We start from the raw sequence: 27626 nt of genomic DNA, 5'->3' as shown, positions 1-27626 counted from the left end.
CCTCGCCGTGAAAGCTTCCTTATAGTTCGCTTCAGTGCTCCCAAGTAATCCGCCGCATCCCCGCTGCTAAACGAGGGCTGCAGAGCCCCCAAATTGCCCGGCGGGCAATCCGCCGGCATTTCCTGGAAGGGGCAGAGCTTTCAGCTTCAGCTCTGCCCCTTTTGACTTCAATCGCCGCACGGATCGCCGCCTCTCCCCACCCCTCTTTGTGAAGGAAGAGTGAGAGGGGCGGGCAGAGGCGGCAATGCGCCGCGATTGTGAAATTACTTATGCGGCCCAGCCTCATCCTGACTTTGCCTCCTGCGGCCCCCCAGGTAAATTGAGTTTGAGACCCCTGTATAGCAACAATATTTTATTTGGAAATAAAGGTGGATTTCTTTGGTTTTGTGTTACTTTATACTATATGACTAATTACAAGCCCTTATTTTAGAAAGTAACAGTAATGACATAAGGACCATAAGACGCTCGGGACCACAATACGCACCTGGGTTTAGAGGACAAAAATCAGGGGAAAAGAAAACTATACTAATCCTATTTATTGTACAGAGCTGCGTAATATGTTGGCGCTATATAAATCCAATTAATAATAAACCTGGTAAATACATGGTGCAGAAGCGCCTTGTGGAGCTTCTCCCCTAAAGCTCTCTCCCTCACTTACAGTAATCACCACCCAGTTACAGTAATTCCTCCTTAGCAGCATTGTAAGTGCTTAAGGGCCGGTTCACACGGACGCTTGGCGGCGTCTACCGTCAAGCGTTCGGGACCCATCGGCTAAACTCTCCCATTCAAGTGAATAGGAGCGTTTAGCATTGCGCGGTTACCGTCGATTACCGTCGATTGCATAAACGCAGCGTTCTGATCCCGATTTAACGCATCGTTTCGGCCGTCCCTAGAAGCCGCATGCAACGTCCAGGGACGGCTAGCCGGCGCGGCTATATGTCCCCGCAGAAACGCCGATCGCGACGATCTCTGTACCGCCGCCACCGAACGGGACGTCACAGGACGACGCGACTTCCTGGCCACCCCAACGCCGCCTGCCGTCCGTGTGAACCGGCCCTAAATGATGATTGAATCAGCCAGTAAATGGTAGGCAATGCCCTCTGTGCTGTCGGGTACAAGTCAGGCTCCCCTCATTCATACAACATGTACCTCCTATAGTGCAGCCACTGTCCCCCTAACTCAGTGGGCCGTATGTCCCCCTTACCCTATAATGCAGCCACACTGCCTGTCCCTGCTACCCCAACCCTCAGCCGCAACTCCCCACCACACACAAATAAAGTGCCACTTCCTCACACACACTTGGGGGAGAAAAGGTGCGTCTTATGGTCCGAAAAATACGGTACTTAAAGAGAACCCGAGGTGGGTTTGAAGAATATTATCTGCATACAGAGGCTGGATCTGCCTATACAGCCCAGCCTCTGTTGCTATCCCAAACCCCCCTAAGGTCCCCCTGCACTCTGCAATCCCTCATAAATCACAGCCACGCTGCTGACAAACAGCTTGTCAGAGCTGGCTGTGTTTATCTCTATAGTGTCAGTCTGCTGCTCTCCCCGCCTCCTGCAGAACTCCAGTCCCCGCCTGCATCCCTTCCCTCCCTGCTGATTGGAGGGAAGGGATGGGGGCAGGGACCGGAGCTATGCAGGAGGTGGGGGAGCAGCTGAGACTGACACTACAGATGTAAACACAGCCTCACACCATGGCAGTGATTTATGAGGGATTGCAGAGTGCAGGGGGACCTTAGTGGGGTTTGGGATAGCAACACAGGCTGGGCTGTATAGGCAGATCCAGCCTCTGTATGCAGATAACATTCTTTAAACACACCTCGGGTTCTCTTTAAGAAATCTTAGTCTCAAAGGTAACTATTCATGCACTTTAAAAAAAAAAAAAATGCTGTCACTTTGTTTGGTTTATTATTTTTTTTATTTTTTTTTATTTTTATAAGTATTTTATGGTCGTAATAATGGATGGGGGGAGGGTAAGGATTACTAAATTGTTGGGGAAATTTTTTATTATTTTAAATTGATAGTGTATTTTATACTTTTTGGCCACTAGATGTCCCCACACTTTATTATCATTAACAGTGGACAGGACGTGTTGTGTATGTGTATTTTGCTTTCATTTCCTGAATGAACTCCAGCATCTTGCTGATGCTGGTGTTCTTTCATTACAGGCACTTTGATCTGCTTTGGGAAAACATGTTCCCATTCACACTGTAAATAAAGATGCATATCTACACCCTGATCCGCAAGTGAAGTTTTCAGGAGCGTAAATTTTATGTGTGGCAGGGATCGGGAACTGGATAATGTAGTTTGGGGTTGGCATCTCGGATGTTACTGTTCTGTGTTTGCACTTTGTGGGGCAGAAGAAGAATTTCCCTTCATGTCTTCTTCACAGAAACCTGGCAGAATGCGAAGACAAACCATACCTTTGACAACTGTAATAAATATAGTTCAGTGTACTCCCCAGAAATATTTTCCAGCCGGGTGGTATGAAAAAGCAGCCGGGTGGGGAAGGTTATGCTGAGTGCCACTAGGTGGGAAATCGCGCACCCCCCTCACCACTCCATTAAACTGACAGACTAGGCTCGGTCTTGTTGTAGTGGAATCTCTTAAAGGGATATTTAACTGAAGAAAAATTAGGCTAGTTACTTGCCTGGGGATTCTTCTAGCCCCTCCTGCTCTAAGTCCTCCTGCTGCCCTCACCTCCTTTCCACGCTGCTCTGTTACTTAGCCTCACACCTCCTCGATCATGCTCATGTGGTCAGAAGTGCTTTGCCCATGCACAGTAGCAATTTTTAGTTACTGTGCAAGTGCAGAAAGCTACCGGTCACGGGAATGTGATGGAGGAGGCGAGTGACATTTGGCTGCGCATGCAGCGTTCAGAGAGGAACACAGCGGTGTGGAACGACTGCAAGGGACAAGAAAAACTTAAGGGGCTGGAAGAAGCCCCAGGTAAGTAACTGGCCATTTTCCTTTAAAAAGGTAAAGTGTCCTTTAAAATTCTAACTACCCTTCTGCTGATTTAACCATGAAACTAGCAGTTTTTCCCATATACATGGGTGGTCCTAGTGTGGAAAAGAGGATTTTTGGGCTATAGCATGATATTGATAAGCAGGCAGCTTACCAATATCGTGCTATAGCCCCAGATATCCCCTCTTACACCACCCATGTACATAGGAAACATGGGGAAAAAATCTTGGTAGTTTAACTTTCAAATCTGCAGATTGAACCTGGCTGCTGGTTGTAATGTGACACTGTCAGTCACACGGGATATTGCTGGCTATGTGGCTGTAAAGGGGCCAGGGTGTCTCTCACTAATCACTCCATGCCTCCCCCCACATGCTGCAGCTCCCTCTCACCAGTGACACTCACTTCTGGCATTAATCAGGGCCCGGGGAAGGCAGTGACAGGACAAGATAATCATGGTGGTAAAAGGGTCAAGGCAGCATCATAAAGTTCTGGCTGGCGGGGGCTGAGTTAGAGGCCCCCTCCTCCATTAGAAGCCAGCGAGACTCGCACATACACAAACGCGCTGCGTCTAGCAGCAGGACCAGTATAGGGAGAGCAGGAGTGTCTGGCAAAACATTCTACAAAGAACACAGCTGTGCGTTATCTCCAGATCATATGAGCTGCTAGTACAGGGAGAGGATGAGGAGGACAGCGTCTGGCTGTACATTCCGAGAGCCGCGCTTCCTCTCTCTTCAGCTCAACTGAGCTGCGTGTTTGACGTTTCTGCATTCCCCGCCCCTCCACAAAACACACAACTGCTGTGAGCTGAGCAGGAGGGCGGAGATGGCGTCCCTGAGTGACAGCGGCTGGCTGCAATGATACAGCCACCGCTGCTCACTAATGAGCCGCACAGAACGGGATAACTTTACCCGGGCGCTTGGGGGAGATCAGCCGGGCGGCCCGCCCAGGTAAATGGCTCTGGGGAGAACACTGTAGTTGGTAAATATAGTTCACGTTCTCTCCCAATACCAACTTTCGAAATGAGAAGATGTGAAGAGAGATCGTTCTAGCATGTTCCACTGTATTATCTGCTATAAACAGGTTTCTGCTTCAGCATGCAGCTTCATGTTGACCTGATCCAGTTTGCCATTTTATATTTTTGTTAAACAATATATCTTTGTTAGCACTGCTATGTCTGTCATTCCATTTTCCTATGCTAATTGGCTATGCACTATACACAGCGTTGGGCCGTTACACAGTAACCTGGAGTATACCATTTCTGCTCAGAAGGAAGGGTTTGTTTTGACTGCTAGTGAAGGAACAATTGGGGACTTCAATGCTTTTGCTCTTGCAGGAGTCACTTTTGAGGTATGTCAGTGTGCATGGAATTTACATATATACGTTTTCTGAAACCTATTGTCTTGAATACCAGTTGCGTGCATTAAAAATGTGTATAGTTTAGTCCTCTATATATTGACAAATATTGCCTTATTGGTTTTGCACAGATAATATCAGAAGATGAGCAGCCGCTGGCTGGAGTCCTCCTGTCTCTCAGTGGTGGAATGTTCCGTTCTAACCTGCTTACCCAGGAAAATGGGATGCTCACCTTTTCAAATCTGGTAATCTTTACAGAGCATATTATTCAACCATGGTTGATTACCGTATATACTCGCATATAAGCCGAATTTTTGAGCACAAAAAATGTGCTCAAAAGTGCCCCCCTCGGCTTATATGCGAGTCACCAAAGTGTCCAGTCCAGGGCCGCCTGTTTTTGTCCCCACCCGAGTGGCCGTATGCGTTCAGGCTTGCCTGCCTTTGTCCCCCCGAGTGGCCGTGTGTGCAGGCTCACCTGTTCAGGATCGGCGCCTGCAGGATCCATGGGTGATCGCGCTGGAAAGCGGGACATGAGCTCCTCCACTTGCGGGTCCCGCTTTGCCTGCACGTGGGTGGCCAGGGCGCTTGAAGAATCCGATCGGGGAACAGAGAGGAGAGAGTGCATCAGAGAGAAGAGAGCGAAGGACGAGCGCTGCACCATTCAAATCACTGTGTGCTCGTCCATTCGTCACCGCCGCACCGCGTCACCGTGAGCAGTGTCCCACATATGCTTCGCCCATTGGCTGGAATTCCAGCCAATGGGCGAAGCATATGTAGGACACTGCTCACGGTGACGCGATGCAGCGGTGACAAATGGACGTCGAGCGCACAGTGATTTGAATGGTGCAGCGCTCGTCCTGCGCTCTCTCCTCTGTGATGCACTCTCTCCTCTCTGTTCCCCGATCGGATTCTTCAAGCGCCCTGGCCACCCACGTGCAGGCAAAGCGGGACCCGCAAGTGGAGGAGCTCATGTCTCGCTTTCCAGCACGATCACCCATGGATCCTGCAGGACCCGATCCTGAACAGGTGAGCCTGCACACAGCCACTCGGGGGACAAAAGCAGGCAATCCTGCACACACGGTCACTCGGGGGGACAAAAGCAGGCAGGATAGCTGTCCTGTGAGAGCAGGGAAAAAGTAGGCTGGACAGATGTCCTCTATCTTTATGAGCTACTGGTAAGCACTGGGAGCAAGTAGGCATGACAGTGCTGTGTGTGTGTGTGTGTGTGTGTGTGTGTGTGTGTGTGTGTGTGTGTGTGTGTGTGTGTGTGTGTGTGTGCCCACAGCCACCTGTCAGCCTCATAACTGCTATACTATATTATCTTGTGCTCCTACATGTACCATTAATAGATCTTATTACAGTGCTGCAGACATCTGTTCCTTGCATTGCGCATAGAGGTGATAGCTTCATTTTGGGTGGTTGTTGCAATTAATTTGGGGGTTATAGAAACCTTATGCCAGTTGTACTGGAGTGATTCTTGCATTTCACATGGGGTGATTATTTCATTTTATATAGGGGTGGCTGTTGCAATGTTCTACCCTCGGCCTATATGCGAGTCAATCACTTTATCCTGATATCTGAGGTGAAAGTTGGGGGGTCGGCTTATATGCGAGTATATACGGTATTTCTCTGCAGCTCTGAAGATCTTTGGCAGGGCATGTATTGTCACTCAGATTCATGGATACGATCCCATCCATAATTTTGCAAGCACGGTTCAAGGTCATGGGAACGCAGACGGGGTGATGCCTAATGTATTACCTTTTCTAAAAGTTTACCAGTGGGGGTGTTCTCATTCTCCTCCCTGTAATACTTACCTATGCCCTGACCAAGTACCAGTGTATTCTAATTTCACTGATTGCATATATATATGTGTGTGTGTGTGTGTGTGTGTGTGTGTGTGTGTGTATGTGTGTGGTGTGTGTGTGTGTGTGTGTGTGTGTGTATACAGTGGGTTGCAAAAGTATTCGCTCCCTTGAAGTTTTCCACATTTTGTCACATTACTGCCACAAGCATGCATCAATTTTATTGAAATTCCATGTGAAAGACCAATACAAAGTGGTGTACATGTGAGAAGTGGATCAAAAATCATACATCATTCCAAACATTTTTTTACAAATAAATAAATGCAAAGTGGGGTGTGCGTAATTATTCGGCCCCCTGAGTCAATACTTTGTAGAACCACCTTTTGCTGCAATTACAGCTGCCAGTCTTTTAGGGTATGTCTCTACCAGCTTTGCACATCTAGCGACTGAAATCCTTGCCCATTCTTCTTTGCAAAACAGCTCCAGCTCAGTCAGATTAGATGGACAGCGTTTGTTCAGAGTGATGTACAGTGTTAGTTTTCCGCCACACATAGCGTTTTGCATTTTGGCCAAAAAGTTTCATTTTGGTCTCATTTGACCAGAGCACCTTCTTCCACATGGTTGCTGTGTCCCCCACATGGCTTGTGGCAAACTGCAAACGGGACTTCTTATGCTTTCTGTTAACAATGCCTTTCTTCTTGCCACTCTTCCATAAAGGCCAACTTTGTACAGTGCATGACTAATAGTTGTCCTATGGACAGAGTCTCCCACCTGAGCTGTAGATCTCTGCAGCTCGTCCAGAGTCACCATGGACCTCTTGACTGCATTTCCGATCAGCGTTCTTGTTCGGCCTGTGAGTTTAGGTGGATGGCCTTGTCTTGGTAGGTGTACAGTTGTGCCATACGCCTTCCATTTCTGAATGATCGCTTGAACAGTGCTCCGTGGGATGTTCAAGGCTTTGGAAATCTTTTTGTAGCCTAAGCCTGCTTTAAATTTCTCAATAACTTGATCCCTAACCTGTCTTGTGTGTTCTTTGGACTTCACAGTGTTGTTGCTCCCAATATTCTCTTGGACAACCTCTGAGGCCCTCACAGAGCAGCTGTATTTATACTGACATTAGATTACACACAGGTGCACTCTATTTAGTCATTAGCACTCATCAGGCAATGTCTATAGGCAACTGACTGCACTCAGATCAAAGGGGGCCGAATAATTATGCACACACCACTTTGCAGTTATTTATTTGTAAAAAATGTTTGGAATCATGTATGATTTTCGTTCCACTTCTCATGTGTACACCACTTTGTGTTAGTCTTTCATGTGGAATTCCAATAAAATTGATGCATGTTTGTGGCAGTAATGTGACAAAATGTGGAAAACTTCAAGGGGGCCGAATACTTTTGCAACCCACTGTATATATATGCAGCATGACATCAGGCAATTCACAGAGAGAGGTCGGCACATAGACCAGTATGTTCAAATGGAAAATGTATTATGGAGGTATCAAATAAAAACAGCATGATATCCAGGCAGTTGTACTATTTGAAAGGGTATACAGATGACAATCTCCATATTTTAATTTTTCTGTTATGCTATACATGTACATGTACAGTATATGGTCATAGATTTCTTTAGACACTAATCTGTGCTGTTAAATGTAATTATAGAGTCCTGGACAATATTACTTTAAGCCAATGATGAAAGAATTTCGCTTTGAGCCTTCCTCTCAGATGATAGAGGCACAAGAGGGTGAACATTTAAAAATCAAAATTATTGGTCACAGGACCGCTTACAGGTAAGCTTCCAAACATAATTTTCTTGTTGCCTTTGGTCACAAAATTGTCATGCTTTCATGACCACAAATACGTTTTGGTTGCTTTTTGTCATAAAAACCAATGCTGCTGATATACAGGAATTTTAGGCTACACAATATTTACATCTCAGTTACTGAAGAGCTGACCATTTACCATGATGACAGTATATGCCCTTGAGGTCCTTGTGAAGCAAATATAAGTGGTTCTGCTATTTGAGTGATCAGCTCACTTTATCGAGCCAGGAAACTTGTATCCACTGACAAATATAGTAGACATTTCCTTAACCATTTCACAACTGAGGGGTTTTACCCCTGAAACACCAGCGCGATTTGTTTACCTTTCAGCGCTGCTTGCATTCTAGAATTTATGTACTGGAGAGTCCCCATAACCAATCATAGTACTTCAAAGCCGTGGGGTGTGCGCGCGCGCGGGTCGCGGGGGCGCGCGATCGCGCGCTGCACCTTTGTTTACCTACATTGTTTTGAATGAAAACGGCTTTTGTTTGAAGCCGTCTTCATTCTACTCGCAATCGGCGAGGCTAATTGGATTTAGGAACGCTTGTTCCTAACATCCAATTAGTCACCTGCTGTGCGGGCTGGCTGGAGTGTGAGTGAGAGTTCCCCGCCCACTCCCCGCCAGTAAACAAACAAGTGCGCCTTTCTCCGTCCCTGGGGGTGAAGCGGTGCGCAGAGGGATGGAGACATTTAGCACTGGGGGGGTGAAGTGGTTAAAGAGGAACTGTCGCGAAAATCGTAAAATTTAAAACACATACAAATAAGAAGTACATTTCTCCCAGAGTAAAATGAGCCATAAATGACTTTTCTCCTATGTTGCTCTCATTTACTGTAGGCAGTAGAAATCTGACATTACCAACAGATTTTGGGCTAGTCCATCTCTTCATGAGGGATTCTCAGCATGACCTTTATTATTTATAAAGACATTCCCTGAAAATGATTAATACAAAGATGCTGGCCAGCCTCCCTGCTCGCTGCACACTATTTTGGCAGTTGGACGGAGCAACTGCCATTCACTAAGTGTTATAAATAAAAGTGTTATAAAAAAATAAAGCAAACCCTGAGAACCCCCTATGAGAAGATGGGCTAGTCCAAAATCTGTCTGTAATGTCAGATTTCTACCACTTACTGTAAGTAACAGCAACATAGGAGAAAAGTAATTTATGGCTCATTTTACTCTGGGAGGAATGTACTTCTTATTTGTATATGGTTTACATTTTGCGATGTTCGCGGCTGTTCCTCTTTAAGCATCTGTCTGTGTAGGGTCTTGCATTTGTCCTACCCAACTTAAAAGCGAAGTATACCTGTAACAGAATTCACATTTTTATTTATTATTCATATATTGCTGAAATCTTCTTCCATAGCACTTTACACTGTATATAATCTTGTCTCTAGTTGTCACTCAGAGGAGCTCACAATCTAATCCCTACCATTGTATTACTACCCTATTGTAGTCTAGGGCCCATTTTGTGGAAAGCCAGTTAACAGCCAGTTAACTGATCTGTAGGTTTGTTTTGGAATGGGGGAGGAAACCGGATTGCCCAGGGAAAACCCACCCAGAAGCAAGTACTGCAAGGCAAGAGTGCCATCCGCTTTGCCACCACAACACCACTAATGAAATACTAAAAAAACAATACTGCTAACACCCCTCCTTTGTCCATGTCAGAATTACTTACATCTGCGATTTTGAACCTGTATCTGATATGCTTCATATAACTTCACATTAAATCTGATCCAGGTACAAACTCAAAGCAGAACAAATGGGCACCGGCAAATTTGGGTGCACCATGCTCCGTCTTAGGCCATAATGTGAATTACGGCTATAGCAGCGCTCGGAAGCTAATTTGGGTGCTGGCCAAAGACTGAGCCCAAATTACCTAAAAAACGTGTAATTTGGGGGGCGCATGCGCACAGCTGACCAAGATGGCCGCCTAATCTCGGCACTGCGCGAGTCCGGGGAGAACATTCGCTCTTAAGAGGGTAACCGCTGCACAGACCAAGCCCAGCCCCACAGTTTTGATCTCCGGAAGGTCTCGCCGTCCTATCCAGATATGGCATCCAGAGCCAAGAGCGGAGCTAAAAGCACCACCGCAAGCTCACTACCTGTCTCCCAAGATGGCATCCGCTCCAGAAACCGAGCCAGACCAACGCTCCACGGACAACTAGGAGGCCCCCTGAAGTTTCAGGTACCCTCGCGCTGTTTTATCTCACTCTATTAATCACCCTCTAGTCTTTTTTTCTCTTCTCTACCTTCTTCTCCTAATCTCTCTCTTCTTCTCTTCCTATATTGCTGTGGTCTCCCTGGCTCTGCACACGGTCTCTACATGCTGGAATTTCCTCCCTAACCCTCACTTTTTGCCACTATCCTCCCCAGTAAAATGGCTCTGAATATATGCTCCCTTAATGTTAAAGGGTTTAACTCACCTGTTAAGCGTTCCAAGGCATTCTCCCACTTTCAAGCCACTTACGCAGATATAATCTGTCTGCAGGAGACACATTTTCCTAAATCTTACGCACCGAAATATTTACACCGCACATTCCCGCAGTTTTACACCGCAAGCGATCCAACTAAACGGGTATATTAATAGCATTTAGAAGTTCGGTTAACTTTATTTGCAAAAAAGAAATTGGTGACCGGGATGGGAGATGGCTCTTACTCATGCGCTCAATCCACGACGTAGAGGTCACTATAGCTTATTGCGCCCCCAACACTGACCAATTGCAGTTTCTAAAACACTTTGTAGAACTTTTATTGACACGTGCAATGGGGACTATTATTGCCTGTGGCGATTCCAACATGTGCTTACGCCCCCACCTCGATCGAGATAACCCTAAGGCGTCCGGCCCTAGCCCCGCGGAACTTCGAACGCCAAACAATTTGAAGACCTTTTAAGGTCCGCGTCTTTGGAAGACAATTGGAGAGAATTGAACCCCAATAAAAAGGAATACACCTTTTTTTTTTTTCTAACCCCCCACAACTCACAATCTTGCATTGACCACTGTCTTATCCACACCAATCTTCTCACTAAGTTAGTTAAAGGGGAACTTCAGCCTAAACAAACATATTGTCATTAAGTTACATTAGTTATGTTAATTAGAATAGATAGGCAATATAATCTCTTACCCACCCTGTTTTAAAAGAACGGGCAAATGTGTGTGATTCATGGGGGCTGCCATCTTTGTCATGGGGGCAGCCATCTTTTTGGTTGAAAGGAGGTGACCAGGAGCAGGAGACACAGTTCCAACTATCCTTTGTCCTGATTACCCCTCTCAGCTGCACACGCTAGGCTTCAAATGTCAAATTCAAAATGTAAGAACAAAAAAATTGCACCAAAACAGCAGAACGAGAACAACAAAATCAGAAATCCCATCATGCTTTGCACAGCATCAGGGTAAAAATGCCCAGGCAGTTTTCTTCTGTGCAGCTAAAAATGAGGCTTGTATAAGAGAAACAAAGTTCTGATGCCGTGAAACTGTTAAAGAAACACCAAGCCTTTTCAGTGCTGCTGAGTCGATTTTTAGTCCGGAGGTTCACTTGAATGCCCAGATTAAAGCAATCCCATGGTTGCATCACTGCATAGTGATCACCACTCTCTCATCTATAATATGTAAGCCCCCTGGGCTGCGTTGGTCTCTCAACCAATCTTTTATTTTAGACCCCACAGTATCTGCTGCCTTTGAAGGACACCTAAAAGATTACTTCCAACTAAATTCTGGCGACGCAGATGTATCGGACTATACCGTTTGGGAGGCTCATAAAGCCGTCTTCAGGGGCCACATTATCAGTATCGCTTCTAGCAGGAAAAAAACGCAGATTGCAGGAATTACACCAACTAGAATTAGAATACACAAAAGCCGCTGAACTTTTGTCTAATAATACCTCACCTCATAATAAGCAGGCCTGCTTTTAAAGCAGCCGAAGCACTTAACTTAGACTTAACTAGTACGGCCGAAAACCGCCTGAGGTGGAATAAATTCCACTTCTATGTAAACTGTAATAAACCCTCCTCGATGCTAGCACGCAAGCTGAGGAATACAGACCCGAATTTCAAGGCACTAAAACTCTGCTCAGGCGACGCATCCTTCACTAGCAACCCTAGCAAAATAGTGCACATCTTTCAGAATGGCCTCTCCAAAATTTACCAAACCACTGCTAACATTAACCCAACACTTCTCCAAAATATTTTAGATACCTGCCCCCTCCCTCCACTCACAGATTCAATCTCGAGAAGCCCATAACCAATGATGAAATACTTCAAGCAATTCAAACCCTTAAAGTGAACCTAAAGTCACTTAAAAAAACGAGATTAACTCACCTAGGGCTTCCCTCAGCCCCCTGCAGACGATCGGTGCCCTCGCAGCTCCGCTCCGATGTCCCAGGACCCGCCGGCGAGCACTTCCGGTTTGGCCGTCACCGGCCGACAGGGATGGGAACGCGAGTGATTGTTCGCGTTCCCAGCCTGTATATCGCCCCCTATGCTGCTATTGCGGCCAGGAGGTCGCAATAGCAGCATAGGGGGCGATATACAGGCTGGGAACGCGAACAATCACTCGCGTTCCCATCCCTGTCGGCCGGTGACGGCCAAACCGGAAGTGCTCGCCGGCGGGTCCTGGGACATCGGAGCGGAGCTGCGAGGGCACCGATCGTCTGCAGGGGGCTGAGGGAAGCCCCAGGTGAGTTAATCTCGTTTTTTTTTAAGTGACTTTAGGTTCACTTTAAGATCAAAAAATCTCCTGGTCCTTACGAGTTTCCCTCTCTCTATATTATAAAAAATTCTCGCACATTCTCTCCCCCTGTCTTCTAAAAGCTTTCAATTGTTTGCTGTGTGAGGTAAGACCTGGAGTAGACTCTCTTTCGGCTGCTATTAGCATGATACCCAAACCTGGAACAGATCAACCTGCTTGGTCCAGCTTTCGACCTATCTTGTTGCTCAATGTAGATATTAAGATCTTGGCAAAGATTCCAGCTACACGGCTTAATGAAGACATCTGCTCAATAGTCGGACTAGACCAGGTAGGTTTCATGTTGCGGAGTCCAGCAGGGGATAATGTCAGGCGATTGCTGCAGATCATATCTTCGGTGGAGTGGATGGATACTCCCATGATTCTACTCTCCCTTGACATTCAAAAGGCGTTTGACACGGTATCATGGGAGTATCTGTTCCTTTTGCTTTCTCATTGGGGTTTTGGCCCTAACTTCCTGAGCTGAGTCCAAGCGCTCTACCACTCTCCACAGGCATTCATACAATATTGTGGTTACAGGTTGGATGCTTTCGCTGTCCGCAGGGGTACCAGGCAGGGATTCCCCCTATCCCCTATTTTGTTTGCGCTCACTATGGAGCCCCTTGCTATAATTATCAATAGGCATGAGGGCATTGGTGGGCTCTCCCTGGCTGGTCACCAGCACAAGTTATGCATGTATGCGGACGATGTGGTTCTGACACTTACGGATGCTCACAACTCCCTCTCCAACTTTGCTCCTAACATTTGAGGACACTTCAGGGCTTCGGATTAACAGCCTTAAATCCAATGCGCTTAATATCTCCCTTTCCCATCCCCCCCCATCCTCTTTTAAATATAAGTGGGAACCTAATAAATTGAAATACTTGGGTGTCTTCATCACAAGCTCATATCACTCTATGTACCAGGCAAACTACCTAAGTTTAATTAAAAGCGTTGTCCAATCCATGGAATGCTGGAAGAGATATAGCGTTTCATGGGTTGGACGCATTGCTGCAACTAAGATGACTATCTTACCCAGGTTGCTCTATGCTTTCCGTGTGCTACCTGTAAATATCCCAATTCCGGTACTTATGCATCTACAGTCTTCCTTATTTACATTAATTTGGGGTAAAACCAAACCAAGAGTCCCGAGGAGTACCTTGCTCCGCCTAATGTGTGACGGCGGCCTGGGAGTCCCCAACACTATCGCCTACTATAGAGCTGCACAGGTCTCACAACTTGCTATGTGGCATGAGCTGTCACTCCCCCTTAGTGGTCTATTATAGAGCAATCCATATGCTCTCCCATCTCCCTCGAGAACTTGTTTTGATTGCCCTCTGCCCAGCGGAGAAGCATGAAAAATCCAATCATTACACATTCTCTAAAAATTTGGGATACAGTTAAACTTAAAGGTAACCTAATGTCTCCACACCTTCCCCTCACTTCCTTTCTAGGTCATCCAGACTTTAGGCCGGGCTTAGAGAACCCTGTAGCCTTTCGTTGGTGGCAACAAAGACATCTCACCCTCTTGTATGATATAGTAACTGATACAACAGTTAAGTCCTTTGCCCTCCTTAAAGAGAAATATCAGCTACCAGCAAAGGAGTACTTTCGCTACTTACAAATTTCACATTTCTTCTCTCAATTTATCAAAGGACATAATACCCTCTTGACCCGCACGATCTTTGAGCATATCTGCGCCTCTGATCCAGGATCTCCGGGTCTGATCTCCCTACTGTACAGGAGCATTGTATCCCCTTCTGGCCTCCCTAAGCCTTCCTTTGTAACATAATGGGAACTTGACCTCAATATCACTTTTGAAGTGGAGGACTTATTTACTATTTGGTCAATCAACCCGCAAAGCTCCATAAGTGCCTCAATCGTGGAAACCCAATATAAAGTACTCTTACGATGGTATCTTAAACCAGACCGCACCTCAAAATTTAATGCCAATTGCAAATGTCTGTGCTTCCACGGCTGCGGCCAGAGGGGGACCTGTCACAGGAGCCCCACTGGCCGTGAACACGCAAAACCGTCCGATCCGATTCTAGCACACAGATTGAGAGCTATGGACGCAATCTGCGTAGAATTGGCGGAGTTTGAGCGTCACGACGCAGTAGGGAGCCTGTGAGGTTACGAAAATACACTTTTACTCCAACCCAGGGGTAGATTTGCCACCATCTCTGTTTTCTATCAGCCCAGAGAAAACTGCTAACTGGCTATAGACCTGTGAAACAAACAACCGGTTAAAACTGTGCAATTCCTATCTATCTATCAAAACAGTAGCGTCCCTTCGGAAGTTTAGGTCTCGTCTGTGTATACTGAATAGAAGGTTTTACTGAGAGGTAAAGACCTTTTAAAAAGCCTTTATTTGTTACAATATAAATAATTAATATATACAGACAATCGTGAACAATTAAACGATGAGAGACAGTGATAACACAGTACATAAAAGAAAAAGGGATAAAAAGAACGAATACTTATGATTCTGTGGAAAGTCCGTTCGGGAAAAGACAAAGTTCCTTTGTTGCAGTTAGTTCGCAATATGGCCGAACCACATGGCCGTTGCTCCGCCTGCAAGATGGCCACTGCTATTTCCCCAAGCAGTGGCAGTCTTTTCGGTATGATGGAAAGTGGGGGAATTGGCTGGGAGTCCTCATGCAATCAGTTTTGAGCACTGACATTTCTGGGCGGAGTCTCAAGCTCAGCCCAGGGGCGTGTCAGGCAGTGAGTTCTCAGGGGAGGAACTTCCAACCATCCACAAAATATGTCCAATTTCATATCCCGCCGGGGTTTTGTCGCACATGCAAACCGATTTCATATTCAGATTGGGCTGAGAATACACGTTCATAGGACATCAAACTTGCAATATTTGGGGCGCACGGGGACCCCATTATTCATATCTCAGCCCCTGCTCGGGTTACCTGGCTATGTCTAGTATCACCATATTCTACAGAATTAGGGAAACAAAATTATGTAATTTTCATATTCCTCCCATGGATGGTATTTGCAAAATGTGACAAAGTTATCAACACCATGCATTCCATACTCAGTCTAGTCGGTGCCGTCAAGACTGGGAGGAATGTAGGTGTCAATAGACCTCATGCTGTGCTAGCTTCCCCTGTTGAATAGACTCTGTTGGTATTTCAGCTCTGCCCAATTAGCACATTAGTGTCACCAGAGCTTTTCCGGGAGCCTTAAAAGGATTTCTTGCTAAACCAGGTTGCTTTAGCCATATGCTAACGCAGGCCCATTCAGCCCTCATGGCAAAAAGGGGGGGAAGGCAGGAAGGAAAAACTTCTATTTAAAAATAAAGAATGTCAGTTTTCCGATCACGGTTGCGATCGGACAATCGGCCGCGAATCCTCGGACGACTGGGCGTCGCCCGGCGTCACAGGACCCTTTCTCACGTATGGTGGTTTCGCCCTTGGGCCCGGAGGTTCTGGATCAGAATTTACCAGATTATCTATACCACTATCAAAGTTCAAGTCCCCAAGGTCCCTGAGTTTGCTCTTTTGGGAATGCGTTCATTGGGCATAACCAGCCCCCAATACAAATTGCTCTCACATATATGCCTGGCAGGGAAACTGGTTATTTGCAAGCGCATGGGAATCCCCCTCCCTACCAATAGCCAAATTTAGAACTAACTTGAGCAGCGCCCTCTGCTTCGACAAAATGAAAGCCATACTAGATGATTCCCTCCCCGCTTCGAAAAAGTCTGGCTCCCCTACGTCAACCAATACCACCAAGGGCTACCTCAATCCCTCACGGCAGTTTAATGAATCTGTAGCACCTCCCACGTGATTTCCGCTACAAATTCCGGGGAACCCAAACAAATCAAACATATCAGCCATTCTTGACCCCAGGCGGCGCCAGGGTAGACCTTTCTCTCACTCTGTTCTTCTTGTTCTCTTTCTCTTCTGTTTTTCCCCTTTTCTCTCTCCTCTTTCCTTGTCTGTCTCTCTCTTCTCTTCCTCTCCTACCCCTCTCCCTACCTCTTATGTTAGGCACAGGCACTTGCCTGGACTATCCACAGGGGAGGAGTACTACTTCCTGACCTCCTCCCAACATTTGAGACCTAGTATCGCTGGTCCCCACGGCCTTCTCAAGTCTCAGATAGCCCACCCCCCTGCTCGGTGGACCCTGCTTTAGTTTAATCATCATAAGCCCAGCCCGTGTCTTCCATTTAGGGCGTCGGTAACTGTTGCCTTAGTGCTGCCGACTCCCACTCCAGCCTACAAATAGACCTTGCCTTCAAGTGAGGCAGTTTGGACTACTAGGATGTTTTCCTAGTACTAGGTGACTGGATGTATATGTTATAGATATTGCACCATTTGAATTTGAATTTTGTTTACATTTTGTTCATGTTGCTTTTTATTTTATTGTATTTTATTTTATATTTTTCTTTTCTTTTTCAATGTTGCAATGATGCATACAGTAAGCTTAAGTATATATATCTACTGATACATGCACCAATTTATGTATGTATGTATTCATTTCTATTCTACAATTTAATAAAAACAAAATTTGAAACAAAAAAAACCAGTGTAATTCGTCCGCGAGCAATAGCTGGCAGCTGAATTACATCTTTCCTTGGTGTCCATGGCAGCCTGGAGAGGGAACAGTAATTAACTCCATTGGGACTTTTGCTGCAACAGGTTGAGCCATTTATCGGCTTCATCCTGCGCCCAAATTTGCCGGCATGGTTTTTACATGTATGCTGCGAACTGGATGGGAACGGATTACATAGGGGAATGATCACCTTCATCATGGCTAACCCTAGCCTCCCCCTTTAACAGTAAACCATTCCTAATACCTAACCTTAAAAAGGAACTCCAGTGAAAATAATGTAATAAAAAAAGTGCTTCATGTTTACAATAATTATGTATAAATGATTTAGTCAGTGTTTGCCCATTGTAAAATCTTTTAAATCCCTGATTTTCATTCTGACATTTATTACATGGTGACATTTTTACTGTTGGCAGGTGATGTAGCTGCTGCATGCTTTTTTGGCAGTTGGAAACAGCTGTAAACAGCTATTTCCCACAATGCAGCAAGGTTCACAGACAGGAAACTGCCAAGAGTACGTACTCAGAGTTTCTTGTGGGAGAGGTTTCACCACAATATCAGCCATACAGCGCCCCCTGATGGTCTGTGAAAGGAATAGATTTCTCATGTAAAAGGGGGTATCAGCTACTGATTGGGATAAAGTTCAATTCTTGGTCGGAATTTCTCTTTAAAGGAAACCAGAGACCTAATTAAAAAAAAAGTTTTATACATACCTGGGGCTTCCTCCAGCCCCATGCCTGCCGCCGGCATGGGAGTGATCCGTGGAGGGAGCCCCAGGTATGTATAAAACTTTTTTTTTTTTACTAGGTTTCTGGTACACTTTAAGGTTTTCCCCCTAACATAACTAACTTCCCCATATCCTATTCCATAACACTAAACCTTTAGAAAGCCCTATTTCTTGCTTGCTTTCTGCAGTTCATTCCAGGTTCACTTTTAGGCATCCAATCTTTCCTTCTGTAAATTGCATTTCTCAAACCGATGATACAGGTAATTTCCAGCAGCTTTTTCTGTATCAGGCATCTATTAATCATCAAGCATTCAATCTGAGGACCTTCTGTTGATAACATTTGACGAGCCAAAACAACCTGTTTCACACCTTGATTGTGTTTAGAAATGTTTGTGTGTATACATTTGAGTTTATATACTGCAAAGGGTGTTAGAATTTTAAATGTTAGCTAAGCTTATGATGTTATGGGTAACACACACCTGTAATGTGATTTCAGTTGTTATGGAACAGTATCTTCTCTAAATGGTGAGCCGGAGCAAGGAGTGTCAGTGGAAGCAGTGGGACAGAATGACTGTTCTATTTATGGGGAAGACACAGTCACAGATGAAGAGGGGAAATTTAGACTTCGCGGATTAAGGGTGAGTAGCAAGTCATAACTTGTTGCTACTATAGCACAAACTCTTTCTTCAGAAGATCCTTTGCAAAAAGTATCATGAAACAGGTGTACTGTCAAATGTGTTTAGTATTTGTTTATTTATAGATCCTAAATTGTTTGTGCAAATTCCACACTCGATCCTGTCCCTTCCCATTGTCTCATTTCATTGTAGCGTCCGGGATCAGCTAATGCCGGTTCCCGTGTCCCATTTGTGGTCAAAATGCAATGCATTTGCGGAACACGAAGTGCAGCTGAAAGTGCTTTTCTGCTCACTAGCAATCTGAACAAGACGCTGCGCTGCTGGTTCAGACCCCTTTCTGAACCTGCCTTGTTCATGGAGTGACATCCGGTTGTAAATGCAGTCTTATGGGCCAATTGTCCCTAGACTGGTGCCCTCTGATCCTGGCTGTCATCAGTTTCACATTACTTTGTCATTAAATGCTTTTATGTAATAATGCTGAACATACTTTTTTTTTGCAGCCTGGATGTGTATATCACGTACAACTGAAAGCTGAAGGAAATGACCATATCGAACGTGCATTACCTTCGTATCGAGCCATAGAGGTGGGTTACTACATTGACAAACTTTTACAGATCATTTTATAATATTTAACATGTATCTCCACTTTTGCATAATAATACATCTCATGCCATTGATGTACAAACCTTTTTCAAATGTCATGTTATTAAACTTGCCCATCTTGATGATTTTCTAGGTTTGTCTGGGCCTTTGTGGCCTTCCCAGAAATCTGGTCCTGGGTAAAGGCTCGTACAAGTGCATGACCAACTCCATGACAAATTGTTTACACCACTTGTATAATTCATGCACCAACCAACTAAATGACCTAATCATTTACATACCGCCCAAGAGAAATGACAAACTGCACGACATGGCTGCATTCAAAACAAGTGTACATCGCTCAAAGGACTTGTACACACATGGTCAACTGCTTGAAATCAGTCCAATAGATGAGTTGAACCACTGGTTGAATCTGGCAAACCACCTGTTATCAGTCACTCGTGTAGTTGTTTGTCACACATACACATGCCTGATTGTCGAGCAACAGAGCAAAATCGGCTGACAATCAGGCGGTTTGGTAGAGCATGTGTATGGGCCTTTAGACTGTATGCTATAATTGTATCAAGATGACAGGTGTCTGACCACAGCCCAATGGCACCCATTATCAATCAAGTCCCCTGCCTGTGCTCTTCCCTAGGAAAGCCAAGAAATGCTTGCTGAAATCTTTGCTATACGCAGACTTGTAGAGGCAATGATTTTTATTCCAACTGAAAAGTAGAGTTACAAAGTAAATCTGACGACTTTATGCCACTGCATTTATGAATGCTACTTATCTACAATTTTGTTTTCATAGGTGGGAAATAGTGATGTTGATAATGTCAATATTATTGCCTTCCGTCAAATCAACCAATTTGACCTCAGTGGAAACGTTATTACTTCACCAGAACATCTGTCCACGCTATTGGTAAGTTCGACAGTAAATGTTTTCAGTCCTCTTTAAAGGTCGTATTAGCAGAACCGTATAGAACATCAAGAAGCATTGAAGTGTTGATGTAGTTATACCACTTCCTATAACAAAAGTACCTGAAAGATCATGTTATGTTTACAAAAGTTGGTATGCTTGGAAAATAGGCAGCTTATCCACGATATTAGATTAGGATCACTACAGTAGCATTTTGCAGTATTGAGCCTGTTAAAATTCAATGGGGACAGTGTTTTTACGCACTCTGTGTAACTTGTGCATGCAGATACATGTAAAGTACAGAATCACATCTTGCAGAAAACATAGCTCTGATCTAGGACTAGTGGACATTATATTAAAGCTTTGTCATGTCAGCCTAGAGCTGAAAAGAAAGTGTATTGCCTTCCTCGGTAGGTTCTTTTCAGTCCCTTGACCTTTTCTTTCTTCAGCCGGTCCATTTCTTTTAGCAGGCTGCTTTCATTGCGGGTAAAACCCTGCAGATAAATCTTCTAATATGGTCACCAGTCTCATGCTTTTTAGCTTTTTATTATGAAGTGTAAGGGGCTGCTATGATTGCAGATGTTGCAATCCACTTAACAGTACCATTATACAGATACTACTGGATGGGAGCTCTTGCCACAGATTTAAACACTATGCTGGTGAGAAAGGGGCCTGGGTATAAATAAAAGGAGGGCCAAAGACGAGAGGGTGCATTTCTGGTGTTGCATATATTGACGTTTCTACAGGCTGAAGTATGTTTAGGAGGTTTCCAGGATGCTGTCTGTATGGCGTTTGTTTGCCCTATGAAATTAATGTTTCATGAGCAATTGGGGGAGAGACTTTTATTTTTATTGTACATAAAAATGCACCAGCAGCCAAGTTTGTAGTTCTTCCTGTAGCAGGCATTGTGAGAACTCAGAGTAGTGTAAAATGTATTTATGTAGACAACTGGCTGAGAACGCACATGCATGCACACACACGTGCATAGTAGTCCACAACTGGCTGAACTTATGGTCACAGATCTTTTAGAGGGTGGAGCAGCACAATGGAGGGAGCCCAGAGAACACCATGGGACCTGAAAGACTATGGGAAAGGTGGGTGGTGGTGGTGGTGGTGTAAGTAAAAATCAATGCAGGTGTGCTTTAAAAGGAAACAAAAGGTAAAAATAAACTTTTGAGAGAAACAATTGTTACTATACTTCAAAAAATGATTTTTTTTGGGGGGTGGGGTGGGGGGGGGGGGGATATCTCACAGGGTTTTTTTCTTCATTTTTAAATCTACTTTTTAAGTTTTTACGGTTTCATTGTCTGCTCAGTGACACACATGCATTGAAGTATGCCCAAAAAAGGAACACCACATAGTCATTTGTGTACTTTGCACTATACATACACGTTTATTTCATCATGTCACCTTGTGTATCCTTTAGTTTGGCAATTTCCCTGAAGCAGGTACATTGCCTGGATTGACAAATATGCCAGACAGGGCAAATAGTTGAGTGATAGTTACTAGCAGCTGCATATATAACAGCTTTAAAGTGTGTTGGTGTGCCTTTTAAGGAACATAAACAGATATGTGTAAATAAAAGTCAGCAAAGTACTCAAACATAGATGTAGGTAACTGCATGTTTTCCTCAGTATGATCAATGGATCACATTATGGAACAAAATACATAATGAAAGTTCCACAGGTCTTGGGTGCCAGGGAAATGTGCATTTTCACTCTGATTTTCTGTTGCACGGTGTTGTGGAAAAGGCAGGTGGCGATTAAAAAGTAAAAATAAGAACATTTTTACAGAAGGTGTTAAGTGCTAAGATTGTCTTTTATACCTTCCTTGCAATGTAAGTTGATAAGTCTAGCACTGCAGAGTGATATGAGACCTACAGTATACAGTCATGTCCGTTTCCTAGGAGAAAGAGGTATCTAGAAATAAACATTTTAGAAAGGCTGGTACCAGATTTTATTTCAATGTCCCTTTGTCAAGCTGTAATTCATTTTTATCTCGCATCCCCATGCCAAAAAGCAATGCATTCACAAACACTATGCAATACAAAAGAAAATCTCTGGCTCACACAAAAAGGCACTGGGAAACACAACACCTCGAACATAAGCACTGTCATTTGCACATGCTGTATCTCCCTTGGAATACTGACTCGCTCTAGACAGAATATTGTAGGAGCAAAAACAGTATCTGGCCTAGTTAAAGAGGACCTGCTAAGCTCCTGTAGTCTAATGGTTATAGAATAACATCTAAATAGGACATCTCACTTGAATCTCAAGGCAGTCATCAGGGTTCCAGTACAGCTGGCTGTACTTTAGAACTAGCAATGAACATATTTAACAATCACATTTTCTACATGTTTTTTTTACTTTCACCAAAAAAACTTGGGAAAATGTTTACTTTAAAGAAATAACTTTATGCACCACTGTCATTGCATAGATAGGGATACATTCAAGTATGTGCAGTATTTATTGCCTGTTAGTTTTTAAGAGTTGCAGTTTTGATCCCTGCTTAATCATAAAATGTTTGAACTTATACAAGCAACAGCCCCAACCTGTGTCTCCCAGTACAGTATATGCAGTAACTACTCAGTACTCAAAATCAAAGAGATGTTTTATTAAACTAGTATGTACAAGAAAAGTAGTTGTAGTAATAATAAGACTGCAAATAGACTGTATTTAAGGATCTCTTTGAAAGTGGTCTGGAGCTGTCGCACCCAAACTGATTTCTTGGAGGTTTTGAGATTTAGCCTACATGTAAACTGACTAGGTAAGGTTATGAAAGTCTAAAGCCTCGCACCCACAATATTTGTGCAGATTTTTCCCGACGCCAAGGAACATCGTTTAAGATAATCATGTTAAACAATGTTGCCCCACGTCAATCGCGTGTCGTTATGTTACGGACATGGCGGATCGGATCTTTAAGATCCCCAATGACTCCGTGCAGAGTACCGCGATTGCTTACTTCCCGACGTTTAGTCGCGTGATGTCGTGAGCAGGAAGAGGAGTCGCTTGATGACTGTCGTCAAGGGGGCGTCGCTGGACCCGTCAGGTGGAGAGTACGTAGCTTTACTTAGCTGTAGGCATCTGAGAGATTTAGATGCCTAATTTGTTAGTAACCCACTCAGCAAAAAAAAAAAATCTAAGTTTTTGAGAAAATCAATTTTAAAACATTCTAACATTTTTTTTTTTTAAACCCAGTAAAATGACATTTAGTTGCAGTACGCGATGCTTTATAGCGCAATGCACGTTCTGCATATACTCAATACATTTTAAAGACAACCTACGATCCAGGTAGAGGTAGTGACAAGACAATCTATAGTTTGGCAGTGACAAGACTATATATACTTTGTAAAGTGCTGTGGACGATGTCCATGCTATGTAAATAATAGTAATCACAACATTTTATGTGAAATTATGCATAAGCGACATTAGCACATTCTGATCATCACTAGGACAGTAGGAGGCAACAAAGGGGGTACAGAGGTACACGGTGAAGGCCGAGGTGGCACAGAGGGAGACACTGAGAGAACAGGGGGACAGAGCTGTCTTAGAGGGGGACACTGGAGGCACAGGACAGAGATGGCAGTGTTCCAACTTAAGAACGGATTCAGGTTTAGAACAAACCTTCTGTCCCTATCTCGTTTGTCGACTGGGGATTACCTATATATAACTTTATATACAAATATGTGAGAGTGCGAAGGGTTAATAGATTTTTGCTATACATACAAACAGGCATGGCAATAAATTAACTTTATGCAAATGTAGAACACCATTTCATCTTGTAAACTGTGCAGGAAAGAATGTCGTATTTTGTATATAGACTATAAAGCAGCTTCAGTCTGTCCATACAACCAATTAAGGTAGTCCCCTCCCCATTCTGCTCACACACAGGAGGCATGTCAGGTGAGCTAATCAGTTTAACAGCAGGACCTTGATTAGAGGAGCACAAAGCAGAAAGTTGAGCTCATCAATAAGCTGTTCACCCGCACTGACCACTGAGCATCCTGAGGAAGAGTCTTTGCACATTCTGTGTTACTCAGTTGTAGAAAGGGAAAGTTGAAGGTGCAGCTGCCTGTGTTGGACTATGCTGTGTGACAGAAGAATCTAAATAACAGGCACGACTGAGCAGAAACCTATTTCATGAACTGTATTTCTTGTATTACTATATTTTGCTGTGCTTTTATTTTGTGAGGTTCGAATTTCTTTCATCAGTTGAATCATAATGTAATATGAAGAACTACCACCAGGGGGAAGCCTTGTTATATCATATGAGATCTTAGGGATTCAGTTAGATTACCATCATTTTGAACTGTATTTGATTATTCTATGCATTTGTTCAGTGACCTTACATAGCGGCGAATGCTTAGTAAATTAGATCAGTATTTGCTGAAGGCATGTAATGAAAAAATACTTTGGTGAAATTTACATTTATTGTCCACTGTTGTTCTACTGCATTTAACTATATAAGACATCTGCGGCTTTCGTCATCTGAAATATTGTGTTTACATTCAATTTTGGCAATCTAACATCCCCCAGGGACTGGATTATGATAAAAAGCAAAAAATGTGCCTGTTCCAGACACGGGATGGTTTTGAGAAACCTGCAAAATTGGCGACTTAGATCGTGGGCACACTTATGCTACAATAATTTATACACAAGTAAAGCTGCTCTTACTGACCTTATGCTAAAAATGGCCCGGTTGCCATGGCAAACCTCTGCATTTATTTATTTTTTTGTGCCAGATCAGATATGTTTACAGTAACTCAATCCAGTGAAATTCAGTGTATTTGAAATTGTTTTCAACTATCATTCAGAAATCAATGAATACATAGTGTGTCTTTTTTCCTGTATGAATGGTGTCTGAATGGAGACATGCCTACTAAATTCACTTTGGAGTGTGTTCTTCTTTTGAGTACATTTTAAAAAAAGTTCCTAGTAGTGGTAAAGGTACTTGCCACCTTCAATATTGGGTATCTTATCTAAATGTACCAAAGTCCACATGATTCAGTAGCTAAAACAAAAAGAGCGCTCTGAGAATGGCAGAAAGTTGCAATCACACTGTCCTATCCAGGACAGGTGTCACCTGGAATGTAGTGGTTGTCGGTAAGGATCAGCCTAATGCTGGGCATACACGTATCGATCCGGCGGCTTGATTAGCCGCCGGATCGACTCCCGCTGCGTCCCCGCTTGTCCCCGCGGCCGCCCGGATCGATTCCTGCTCATCCCCGCGGGCGCTTCCTTATCTTCCACTCGATTCCCCTTATATTTTCCACCCGCAGGGATCGAGCGGGGAATCGATCCGCGCAGTGATCGGACCTGTCGGAAATTATCAATCGAGCCATCAGCGGCTCGATTGATAAGGAAGTATCCACCCGTATATGCCCAGCATTAGTCAGTTTGTGTCCCTCTTAGATTGCAACCGGGGACTGGGCTCTCTAGTCAGCAGCAGACATGAAACCTCAGTGTTCCTTCCTGCATCCTGGACTCCTCACTGAGGTCTCTGGCCTGCTGCTAACTGTTGAGCCTGGTCGCTGGCTGCATCTAAGAGGGACACAAGTTGACTTGGGCTGATCCTTACTGACAGCCACTACATTCCAGGTGAGGCCTGTCTTGGACAGGACAGTGTGATTGCTACTTTCTGCCAATCTCAGCGTACTCTTTTTGTTTGTTTTCAACCATGTACATTGGACCACTGAGCTGCATATGAGCAGGATTTCCTGATCGCACCAAAAGGGAACACCAAAACCCCATTCTATTGCTACTCACATTAGTCAGTAGGAATTGTTGAGGTGCAAATAAATTGATACAGAATTTAAATGCAGAAAAATAATGTGCTTGGTCCATCTTCTGCATAGTTTTGCAGTAATATTTTCATAATTCTGCATCAACTTAGAATTACTTGCATATTTCAAGTCCGGTAGAAAGTTAGCATAAAGCTCCTGTAGACACCCGTGACACAGGAATATGGGGACACAAAAATGCCTATAGATGTCTGCAGCAGGCAGAAGTAGTTTTTTTCTACAATTCTTTAAGACATCTGTGGTGTATGGTCTAAAGCTGGCCATACACTTTTATAGACCATCAGCCAATGTGGCAAAACAATCGATTCCTCTGTAAAAGAAATCCGTTCGGGAAGGAATTGAATCCCATCACACACTGCACTTAAATTTCCAATATATTCCAACAGAGAATTTATTGAAAATCAGTCAAACTGCAGTGTTGAACTTGAACAGTGTGATGCAGTGCTTGATCATGTAAGTAACAAATATTAAAAACTAAAACAAATAAGTGTCCCCCTAGGCCTTCTGCCAACCATTCAGGCTAGCCAATGAAACCAAATCCTCATCTATGATATATGCACCGGTATACATGTATATAGATATACCAAAACCCTGAGAAAACATTTCACACAAAGAAGGTAACAAACAGTCTTCTGAGCTGTTTGAATGGCATGCTTATATCTGTGCTTGAAGCTATAAACCTACCTTTTTCCTGTTTATTTATATAGGTAAAGCTCTATAAGAGTGAAAATCTGGACAATCCAATACAGTCCGTGTCTCTGGGTCAATCACTCTTTTTCCATTTCCCACCTTTGCTCCGAGATGGAGAGGTAACAGTCTTTTATTTCCTTTTTAACTCTAGCATAAATAAGAGTGATGAGTTATGCAAAGTGAAAATGTAATTCTTGCTTGCTAAGAACTCCCTTGGAGATTTTAGGATACTAGACTCCTGGCTGAGGGGAAGATGTCCGCTACTGTGGCAAAGATAAAGCCCTGTTTTCTTCATGTACAGAAACACTACACTCCAATGGGGTAAACATTATCCAGCTGTGACTGGATAGTGTTCACGTTAAAGTGTACCTCAGACCGTGGGGGGAAAATGTATATTATACACACGGTACATACCTGGGGCTTCCAACAGCCCCCTTCAGGCTCATCGGCCTATTGATGTCTTGCCAAGCTGCCTGGATCCTCCACTGGGCAGCCTGGTAATTCATTGTTGAGGAAACCTTAGTTATGTATCTTTTTTTTTTTTTTTTCACAGTCTTGGGTTTACTTTAAAGGCACCACCACTGACATGGCAGACCATGAGCACAACTGCAGGCAATCTATCATTCTGATTCTTTTTCCTATAGGACATGACTGGCAAATTAAAGCAAACCTGAAGCCAAATTTAAATAAAAAAACAAATACTTACCTATGGAGAGGGAAGGCTCTGGGTCCTATAGAGCAGAGTTCCCCAACCCTGTCCTCAAGGCCCACCAAAAGTATGTTTTTCAGGAGACCACACACACAATCACAGGTGGAGTAATTCATTTTGCAGCAGAGCTGAACACCTAGCTCTGTGGATTTATACAAAACATGCAGTGTTGGTGGGCCTTGAGGGCAGGGTTGGGGAACACTGCATAGAGCCTCCCTGTTCCTCTCCTGGACACCTCATTCCAGTACTGCCATAACCATTCAAAACTCCCACCGCGGGAGGTTTGGAAGTCTTCAGGAGCCAGAGTGCTCTCGAAGACAG

At 44.1% G+C, this 27626-nt stretch overlaps 1 protein-coding gene across 1 annotated transcript in view; it reads left to right on the top strand.

The window, feature by feature from the left end:
- Window positions 1–27626, top strand: part of LOC137524650 (BOS complex subunit NOMO1-like) — a 157432-nt gene that overhangs the window by 111010 nt on the left and 18796 nt on the right. The window contains exons 22-28 of the mRNA XM_068244764.1: window positions 4190–4316; window positions 4454–4567; window positions 7792–7919; window positions 18467–18608; window positions 19106–19189; window positions 19999–20109; window positions 26614–26715. Of these exons, the coding sequence (XP_068100865.1) occupies window positions 4190–4316; window positions 4454–4567; window positions 7792–7919; window positions 18467–18608; window positions 19106–19189; window positions 19999–20109; window positions 26614–26715 (808 nt within the window). The remainder of the gene's footprint in view (window positions 1–4189; window positions 4317–4453; window positions 4568–7791; window positions 7920–18466; window positions 18609–19105; window positions 19190–19998; window positions 20110–26613; window positions 26716–27626) is intronic.

The sequence above is a fragment of the Hyperolius riggenbachi genome, chromosome 7 (assembly GCF_040937935.1).
Source record: "Hyperolius riggenbachi isolate aHypRig1 chromosome 7, aHypRig1.pri, whole genome shotgun sequence".
NCBI classification, from domain to species: domain Eukaryota; kingdom Metazoa; phylum Chordata; class Amphibia; order Anura; family Hyperoliidae; genus Hyperolius; species Hyperolius riggenbachi.
Note: the sequence above shows the minus strand (reverse complement) of the source record. Positions and strands in the feature narration are given on the sequence as shown.